The sequence below is a fragment of the Coffea arabica genome, chromosome 2e (assembly GCF_036785885.1).
Source record: "Coffea arabica cultivar ET-39 chromosome 2e, Coffea Arabica ET-39 HiFi, whole genome shotgun sequence".
NCBI lineage: Eukaryota > Viridiplantae > Streptophyta > Magnoliopsida > Gentianales > Rubiaceae > Coffea > Coffea arabica.
In genome coordinates, this window is record NC_092313.1 from 19,125,438 (window position 1) to 19,135,889 (window position 10,452).

At 33.0% G+C, this 10,452-nt stretch overlaps 1 protein-coding gene across 5 annotated transcripts; it reads right to left on the reverse strand.

The window, feature by feature from the left end:
• Positions 1-422: 422 nt before the first annotated feature.
• Positions 423-8,479, reverse strand: LOC113731648 (MADS-box protein SVP-like). 5 transcript variants are annotated; one of them, XM_072079591.1, is made up of 11 exons: positions 8,425-8,479; positions 8,284-8,342; positions 8,056-8,098; positions 7,491-7,707; positions 2,652-2,733; positions 2,238-2,299; positions 2,056-2,155; positions 1,935-1,976; positions 1,613-1,654; positions 1,382-1,515; positions 423-770 (listed from the first exon to the last, which is right to left on the reverse strand). In XM_072079591.1, the coding sequence occupies exons 4-11, from the start codon at positions 7,670-7,672 to the stop codon at positions 620-622; spliced, it is 795 nt and encodes a 264-aa protein (XP_071935692.1). In that variant the 5' UTR covers positions 7,673-7,707; positions 8,056-8,098; positions 8,284-8,342; positions 8,425-8,479; the 3' UTR covers positions 423-619. The 5 variants fall into 5 exon arrangements, with proteins under 5 accessions (XP_071935692.1, XP_071935695.1, XP_071935697.1 ...); XM_072079594.1 differs by lacking the exon at positions 8,425-8,479 and adding an exon at positions 7,809-7,834 and having other exon boundaries at positions 8,284-8,418; XM_072079596.1 differs by lacking the exon at positions 8,425-8,479 and having other exon boundaries at positions 8,284-8,418.
• Between the last annotated feature and the right edge of the window lie 1,973 nt (positions 8,480-10,452).

The following is a 10,452-nucleotide window of genomic DNA, read 5'->3' on the forward strand; positions in this document are numbered from 1 at the left end:
TCTCGCAAAATAGGAAACTACACTGTTACACACTTCAGTCAGTCGAAGGGTCGAGTTAAGTGATAAAACGAGAGAAATTGTAAATAAGAAGCCTGAATTCGAGAAATTTTCCAAAGCGAAGCCATGCGTACGCAAATGATCGATTTCCATTAAGCTACGTACTCTCAAAAAAAAATCATTAAATTAAGCATTTCTCTACACCATCGACTATCATAAAAAAAAAAAAAAAAAAGGAAAAAAATCTGTTAAGTTACACGATGAAGTGCTTAGCGAGCTTTCAAACGATGCATTACAACAGGAGCATTCGTGTTTTACGATTATTGTCATGGACGAACCAGTAACTTTCCTTTTATCTATAAATAAACAAACTTTCTTTTTTAATACTCATCCTCCTTTATTTCTTCGTGGTAATTAAGTGCAAGTGTAAAAACATGTACTTTTCTTTCATTAATCACGCTGTCAGAAAACTATTTAAGCTGCAAAGCAATTCAACATAAATTACATCCCTCATCTGTACCTATATAAATATATATACACACACACACAAATACCAGCTATCTGGAAATGTTTAATAGAGCCATTTTTGTTCGTCAAAGAAAATTTCAGAGCATGGAGGCCTCTACGTACTCAGAGAACTGCATGCCTGACATACATGCATGTTATTTTTTTTTTTTAAAATAATGCAACATAAACTACAATTTCTGGGTATCATAGACCCAGCTATGCTCAAATTATATATTCGATCTTCTGCGACCGCAATCTCATCCTCCCTGCAATTCAGTTGGGACATGGTAAGCTGCAAAAATTCAACCCCAAGTTAAACAGGTTTCTCTATGAAATGATTGCCAAGGAACTTATATGCATGCTAGCTCTGTTTTATGCAACTGCAAACACCTATTCATACAACGCATCATTAACGCCCAACAAACAACAATTCTCCAAACCTCCCCTTTTTTCCACATACAATAATTTGTGCATTCGAATTTGTCTGACTCTAATCTCACTACATAGCTAGCAGTTGCCATGCTACTAAAGAAAAACTTCAATCCAGGAGCATTAAAAAGACTGCCTTGTGATAGCTTACTAGCTGTTTCACTTTTCTTTTCACGTCATTGCCAGACGATCACATGGCCTTGAATCATGCATTCTGAAAATGAAATCTTACTTTAGTTTCGTTTTGTTCTTCTTGCTTAAATACTAGCCATCTGTTGTGGCAAAACCAAACAGAATGAGATGCCCCCCATTCAACTGATATGCAGCATGTCGTCCAGATATAAGATCCAAATGTTGGATAGATTTCACATATTATATTCCATATATGTAATTCGTTTTATTCTTGTAACAAATTATCCGATCCATGTTTGACTTGAAACAAACATACCCCAGCTGGAGAAATGTGTCCGAATTGTTGAGGTCCTGAGGACAACTTCCGGCTTGGTCGCTTAAGCGGGTCACTGACTCGGATGAAATCCCTTGTTCCAGCAGAGGTGTTTCGTCTTCCGATGTGCCTGCTACCTGCAATTATCAGTCAGAAAAGCAAAGATTGCAGCATGCTCATGCAGAGGGGCGAAACAAAGAAATAAAGGAAAAGGGAAACTTTCACGTCACGCACTTTTTGTCTCAACTTTGCATTCTCTTCCTTTAATAATGCTTCCTACAATTCATTTTGCGAAGATAAGTTAGCAACCAAGAACACACATTTAAATGCAGTCAACCAAATTATATTCCATTGGAATCTTAAGTAAATTGCTCCTACAGCATTATTGTCGGTTACAGATGATCTTCAAAACTATGAAAGCCCAATAACATTTTTTTATCTCCAGATTCTCAAATTGAAGATTTCCCATATTGTTATGCGATGAAATGCAGAATAACAGAAAATGATTGATAGATAACCAAATAGAAACAGCTGGTAAGGGTAATTTGTCACCCGCCTTTTTCTTGAGAATACCAATTTCTTTCATGAATTTGTCACCCTGAAATCCAAAAAACATAGTACATCAACACTATGCAACAATTGAAAGACCTTGAAAGAAGACAAAACATGACAAGAACCTTGGTTTTGGCAATACGACTTAACCCTGCTTCAACCAACTTTTCGAGTTTAACCAAGTCTTCCATGCTCAGTCCTACTAGCTCTTCACCTTTGAGATGCCTGTTACACGTGGGATCGCATCATAAGTATCACAAAACAACGAACCATCCTCTACAAGGTATCTGATGGCAGAATATTGTACCTCAGTTCTGCGGTTTTCTCCTTGATTTCCTCAGCAAGCATGGCATGGGTATGATTCTCCCGCTAACAAAGGAAACATAGATGTCCTTTCCAATTAGAATTAAAGCAAAAATATATGCAGCCGAGAAGAGAATTATGATAATTATGCTATCATATCTCATTTGTTTCTCTCCTTCGCTTGTATTTTCTCAACTCCTTTTTAGTTGGTTTTCATTTAATTTTCACATATTATTAGCAGCTAAAACTGAGTTATGTTCAATTAGAGATGGCAGAATTCTTTTATGTCTTTACTCGAAGCTATTTAACATTATGGAAAAACCAAGAACTTCTGTTGTTGTTTGTAGATTTCCAGGAGCGCTCCTGAAAATCTTACAAGAGGCTAATTTCTAGACAAAAATACTAGAGAACTTACTACCTGCGTGAGATGAGGTGGATGCTTGTCTTGCCTCCCAATGTCCTCGGAACATAGGCGGTGCCTTTCAATAACTTGCATCATACTTCAGAAGAAAAAAAATAAGCTTATAATGAGTTCTGGGCACTAAGCTTAAACTAACAATAAGAATGAAATAATTCCTTATGATAGGTTATAATATAATTAAACTACCAAATTTCAAAAAAACTAGGAGCGTAGCTTTGCATCAGTTTAGCGTGTACAGTTTCATTTTTAAAATATTAAATCACCAACTTACAAGTACAAGGAAATAAAAAGAGACATAACTGGAACTTAATTTCCTTGTCAACTTTATGCAATAGTTCATCCTCTTTTTTGTCAATAAATTGGAATACTAGCCATGTTAGGTATGCCAAAGTTTGTGAATTAACTGATACCTCTCCCCAAACATTGAGAAAGATCAACAAAAGTGTGCAAACTTAGACAAAGTTAAAAGTAAATGCAAACATGTCATCAGGTTGTTGTATATGTCTCGTGATGCTTTACAAGAAGCCTACAAAAAGGGTCAAAGAGTCATATCTAGGAGATTGATGTTATACGAATCTTGATATTTGTCACCAGCAATGATGTATCGCCTCTCTTTATAGAGTATATAACCTTGCAATCTGCATCCAGCTGATTTTCGTAAATATTTCCCATACAATGAAAGGTAGTAATACATCAACAAGGTGACATATGGGTTTTTCTCTTCTACCAATGTTGATTATATTCTAGTTTGGCTAACGGGTAACCAATAACCACCCATTAAGAGAGACATCAAGTTTTAATTTTTTTTAAAAAGATGTATTAATTTGAGAAAGTATCAAAATATAGGGTATGCAATAATTATAATTGTGTGTATTCATATACTAAGTTAAGTATAATTTAGATACTTTTCACAGCTTTTGTAGTGATAAAGTTCCATCACTTTCGCCTGAAATTAAAAAAATTCCACAGCTTCACTCGTGAAGTTAAAAAACTTAATGAGACGAATAAAAACATGAATGGAATTGTACAATTTGATACTTTGAGAATCCAGAAAAGGAGTTGTACAGTTTGTTAGCTTTATGGTTGGTTTGTCATAGAAACATATTCATCTTCCCACATATTGGATTACACTTGAAGTCTAGACAATTGACATATAAGAATTAGACATTTCAGGATGAGTTAGATTTATTGAAATAACATCTCCTTTTGTCTTCCAAATGACGCCAAAAAAAAAAAATTTTTGTTTTGCTTTTCTTTCGAGGGGTTTGTAAGTTCTTCCCCTTCCCCTCCTCCAAAAAAAATGGAAAAAAATTAAGCTGGAGAATGAGGAAGAAAAGAATTGAACCTAAAACCTCTAATTTTTATAATTTCAACCTTAGCCACTCCTTTTCAACCGGGTAAAAGGAGTGCTTTTAAATATCATGTTAATTATTAGTCTAAAGTTCATTGTAAGTTGAGCTTCATAGAGCCATATAAATATGCCAAAAAAATCTCTTTTGACAAAGCTAAGAAAATAGTTTTAAAAAATTAAAATTTAGTATCACATTTAGAGGTCATCCATAATCTATTTCTTTGAGTCCCAATTTTGAATCATAAGTTGAAACTCGATAACTTTGCCTAGATCTTGAAATGAAACATGATACCCTAGTTATGAATCATAAGTTTAAATTCAATACGTTATTCTACATAACCAAACTCTCTAATAAGATAAACTTTATGGTTAAATGCATATATGCTTGCATATACTTGCTAAGGAAAAACAAAGTTTAAAAGAAAAGAAGGGAAATAGAAGCTAAAAATGTTTGGTGCAACCAATAGTCTAACACTATATATACTATAGTACAAAAACTACATATTTTCCGATTATTTGTCACCAAAACATAAATTTTGTCGAATAAGTTTCTAAGAGACGTGCTCACGATCAAGAATGAACCCCCTCCCAAAAAAAAAAAAGAAAAAGAAAAAAGACAAAAGTAGCTAATCACTATAGTGCACATTTAAAAATTTCATTTCCTAATCCAGAAATGACTAGAACTAGCGTGCTTTAATGTGCCTATTTACTGACTTCTTCAACAATACAAACTAGCACCAAAAACAATAGTTTACCTGATTTTTCACTATCCACTCTATTCATCGATTTTGTCACTGATTTCATTTCTTGGTGCTTTATAACGCTTAGAATCTTTGTCCGGACGCCGGACATACAAAGTCATTGTATGCATAGGCCTGTGTTAACCCTATTCTTTTCACCCTTTCTTGAACTTCTTATATATTGAACTACCAGTTAATTTCATTTTACATCATTCAATTATATTTAAATTCTCTCGTTGATCCCTAATATTAAAGTGAAATGTTTTAGATCTTAAAGTATAAAATGTGTTTCACTTTAATACTCGAAATATTAAACTTGTCCCACTTGAGTTCCCAAAACATAAAATTTGTCTCATTCTAATCCCTAAAATATAAAATTTATCTCCCTTCCATCAATGATTTCATTTAAGTGAGACAAATTTTATATTGTATAAATCTAAAGTGTCCCATTTTAAAATTGAAGGACCAAAGTGGAAATGCAAGTATAGTTAAAGAGTATAAAGTAGAATTAACCCTTAAACTACACATACAGCATGAGACTTTGCTTCTAAATGCTGAACTACATGTACAGAATCATATTTTTCTTCTTCTCTTTCCTTTTCTTCTTCTTCTTGTTCTTCCTTTTTTTTTTTTTGTGAAGCAAAAACTTAAAATAAACAAATTAGTGTCCAGTACACTATGCACACTTAAAGATAATCAGACTATCACGTAAGTTCTCTGTCTATATATCCTCTTCAGAAGCATTCTTATAGATTTCATTTTTGCATCACGGAGTTTGTAATCCAGTACTCATGGTAATAAGTATTCTAGCAACCTAATGAAAAGGAAGGAGTTAGTTAAAAGCTTAGAAGAGCCATGGATCCTCATTAATGACATAGGTTCAAGAACTCTTGATGATCTTTTTTACAAGGAAAAGATGGGAAAGACGTTGCATGTTATTCTCCTCCATTTTGTTTGCCTTCGTTTTCCACAAGTCCGTTTAGTTATGACACTGTGTAACATGTGACTTACATGCCAATCCATCAAGTTTTGGATATTTAAGCTTTATAACCTATATATCCCGAGCACTTATCATTCAATAGATTCTTGAAGGGCAACACTTCCGTAACTATCCTAATCATTTTCCTTTAGTTTTGAATAGCATTTGCATTTGTTAGCAAAGGTAGAGATGGACCTTAAATTCCCATCGTCAAGATTAATAGAAATTGTTATTCTAAGATGAAATATGATAGTTGAGCTTGCTTTCTGTTTTTTATATGCTCGGTCCTAAATTTCAAGACAAGAAACAAGGGTTAGTAGGTGCCAAACAAGGTCCTTATAAGGACCATCGGAAATTACAATCACATCTAGATATGTCTAGAGTTTTTAACGAATCAAATCAAGACAAATGTTGTTTGCTACACTAACTTAAAGTATAGTTTGAATTCGATTCTTTAATTTATGCATATATGAATGAGTTTGACTTGTTATATTGAATTCAAGTTCAGCAAATTAAACTTAACGAGTCAAACTAAAATTCGAGTAATACATAGTTTAGAATGTAAACATGTTAGTTTTTTTGAGAAAATAAATAACACTAATTTTATATATACTTATTTTTTAGAGTAAAACACAAGGTATATATAAGTGTTCATATTTACATTTCCTTATTTTTCAAATTATGTTTGTGTTTGTTCCTAATTTTTATTTGAACTCAATTTGTTCATTATACAATCAAACATTTCTCAAACTCGAATGAGCCAAAATGAGTCAGCCACGAACATGTTCGACATGTCAATGAGCAATCTAGGTCTCAGCCACTAAATTCAGAAACTGATCTATGAATTTTACATACGCTTAAATCGAAGCTAAATGTGTCTAAGGTAAAGAACTATGTCCAAACCCAAACGAATTCAAATACTACTTAATAGCTATCTGCGTGTATTATTATATAGATGGGATACGGGTTTCTTATGCAAAGTTCAAAACACATATTACTAAAAAAAAGAAAAATCAATTTAATACAACCGACATATTCGCTATCAAGAGTTCATTACTAGTTTTTATTTACCTATCGATGACTCAAAGAGTAGAGCTTCAATGGAACATTGATGATGGAACTAGGGAATCAAATGTGACAAGTTGAACTTCATGTCCAGTCGATAATTTTGTCTAATTTTATAGCCTCTGACATGCCGCATATATACATATATACACATATATATGTATATACATCTATGCACACACACATATATATACATATATTGACATATATATATATACATGTATACACATGTATGCATGTCCCTAGTACTAGATGCGAATCTTCTCTTTCGCACAATTTGCACACAGAACCCCAATGTATCGGAAGATTCTGAGAACCGGCTAACTATGAAACCTACATGTATGTGTTATATATAAATATATATATATATATATATATATATATTCTTCTGATCATTATCCAACCAGGTCAATGACAACACTTTTCGTTGACTGCTTCCCATATTGTTTTCTACCCATCTCCCACATGCAGCAGACCAGACCATCCTAAAAAATAGTTCGAATGCTCGATCCCCTCTCCCAGTGAATTCTTGCTAGCAATTTGGTTCATATGATTCATATTGAAGTTGCTTAGAAGTGGAAAAGTAACCTCAAGAACTGAAAATTTTTGGGTTATTTACAAACTATTTATAAAGTACTAGAAGGAAATGGTAACAAGTTGGAGAAAGGTGAGAAGTTACGAGGAGGAGAAAGGAAAATGACCTTGAGCTACAATACTCGAAGAGCTTGCCTGTTGCTGAGAAGACTATGAGGGCTATCTCAGCATCACAAAGTGTGGAGAGCTCCTGAGCTTTCTTGAAAAGCCCTCTTCTTCTCTTTGAAAAAGTCACTTGTCTAGCTGTCAAGTTATCAATCCTCTTGATCTGAATTCTTTGCCTGACCATTTTTCTCGACTCGGATGAAAGATCGGACGTCAACCCTGCACATAAAAAAGCCATGAGTGGTGAGTAGTAGCTAGTACAAACTGTTAAGAAGTACTCAACAAGAAGAGAGGAGGAAGACGGGAAAAAAGACACGTACTAGTCCGATCACCTATGGGTTTCCGGCTGCATAAATGTCAGTCAAAATAGAGAAAGAGAAAATCTTGGAAGTACAAAACAGTATCTTCAACCAATCCCCCCTTCTCACTAAGATCAACAGTAATACACTATTTTTATCAAGTACAAGTTGTTGATGAAATCATGCGGATTCGAATCAGGGAAGATGCCAAATAGACTAAAAACCAATTTTAATTAGATTAGGCAGGAAGGAAGGAAAAAATACCAACCTGCAGAAAGAATGCCAATTAAGATCAACCCCAAAGCTTCCTCCTAGGAAGAGATAAGAGATTAGAGAGAAAAAGGAGGATGAGAGGAGGAGCAGGAGCAGGAATATGAGAAGACCTACTAGATTTGGAATAAAGGCCAAGAAAGCATGAAAAAGACCCAAAATGTTCCAAATTACAGAAGTGGAAACATGAAAGCTATGGGGATAAAAAAATTCTCCTTGAAATTACCTTTCTAGGATATTGGTTGTGGTGCTTTTGGAGGATCCACACCACCAGATACAGCTCCACTAATGGCGGACAGAGTGAGAGAAGACAAGAAGAGAGAACTAGTACAAGTAAAACTAAATATGATGAGGAATGGAGTACTACCTTTTACTTTCTATTTTTTCCTTGTCAATCTGATGTCTGAAGCTTAACTCAACTGGACAGACCCTTGAGAGGATTCCGGTATTCCACTTTTGGCCAAACAAACTGTCAATTTTATCTATTTTTTAATGTAATTTTTCCAGGATGTTGGAGTCAATTACATGTCATCTGCTAAAAGAACCATTCTTTATTTGGAGGTCTACCATCAATACTAATGTTGTTGGAGTCAAGAAAAAATAATGTTTTGTAGAGAAAAAAAAATGGAATAAAGCTATTGATGTATTTCTTTGTTTGCAAGCGTACCTTTTATATGTAATTAAGATGTATGCTGTATCATTTTCAAGATACAAGATTATTTTTTGTGAAACTATATGCACAAGCAATAATGCAATTCTAAGTCACCAACAGAATATCAAAAAAAAAAAAAAAACAGAAAGTATGAGAAGTGGGGTCAAGAACTTTAACTTAGTTGTTACCCAAATCGAGAGCATATAGCAGCCCTCACCGTACTTTTATACAATATAAAATATAATAATAAAGAAATAATTCAGATCTTACAAATTATATTTCATTCTTTCAGAAAAAATGCCCATTTTATTGACCTTTTGAAATCAAATCGTTGGTGAATGCTTTTCTTCGCGTCTTACTATTCATTGTACAACAATTTAAAGTCACAGTTATGGCATGTAATAGACTTTACAAAAACAATCTGAGAAGAGTTTATATTCCCATGTTAAGGGCATCGTTTGTCTCAAAGCTAAATTATACGCATTTACCTCAAATATGTCTTAAATATGTTCAAAATTGAATCCTATGGTCTCTATACATGTTTACCTATTCCTAAAAAACCTTGGATCGATATTTTTATGAACTTTATTCTGAGATTGCCTAGATCTAAGACGAGAAATGATAGTATTTTTATTATGGTTGATAGATTTTTCATAATAGCACATTTTATTCGTTATCATAAAACAAATCATGCATCTCATGTTGCTAATTTGTTATTCAAAGAAATCATTGGTTTGCATGGTATGCCAATGACAATTGTGTTTGAAAAAAAATAAATGATGAAGGCGAATTGAGCACGTGGACAAGGTTAAAGTTTCATTAGGACCAGTCGCAGGAGCTCAAACGAAGAAGTTGCATGATGAGCTTTCAAAGACTGGTTCGTGGTGTTCAAAGTCAATAAATCATCTCAAAAGTTATTGAAGATCTTGAGAATAAAATATTGGAAACCTGTTCATCTTGTTTAAGTGGGGGAAGAGTCATATGAAGCAAACCCTAGTTATTTGCATTAAGTTACTAAATTGTTAAACACTAAATTTGATATATTTAAATGCAAATCACATTATGATAAATGAATAAATTATTACTTATTATTTGGAGTAAGTTTTATTTATAAAATTTAATGCCACTTAATTAATTCATATATTCTATTTTTAGTTATGAAACACTTCTGAATATGTTAAAATTTAAGTTCATTAAATTTAAATGTGTGTTTCATAAAACTAAAATCTAAAAACTGAAATCTAAAATTTGAAATCTGAAATCTGAAACCGTTAAGTGATTGAATTGTTATGTACTAAATACGATACATTTAAGTATATATTACTTTAAATGATACGTGAATAACTTATTACTTTTTTTTTAGTACGTTTTGCCTAGAAAATTCAGTGTCATTTAATTAATTCAATTATTTTATTTTTTGTTAATTAACATGTTAAGATCTTTAAATTTAAGTGCTGAATTGGGTTATTAAATAGGGTCTAAGTACTAAATTCGGTTATCAAACACGACATTAGTGTATGCATTTATATGATAACTTAGATGTGATTCTAATGTATTAAAGATAGAATTTATAAAAAAATCCTTACGAAAAAACTTCATGTAAGTGATGGAAAGAATCCGTTGCTCATTAGACAGCTCTGAGTTTAAATTCAATTTAGCAGTTAGATGCACATGTTTCATTTATGATCCCTTTGACTTAGACACTTTTTCAATTTATTTTCCCCTACCCAAAAAGTTGATAGC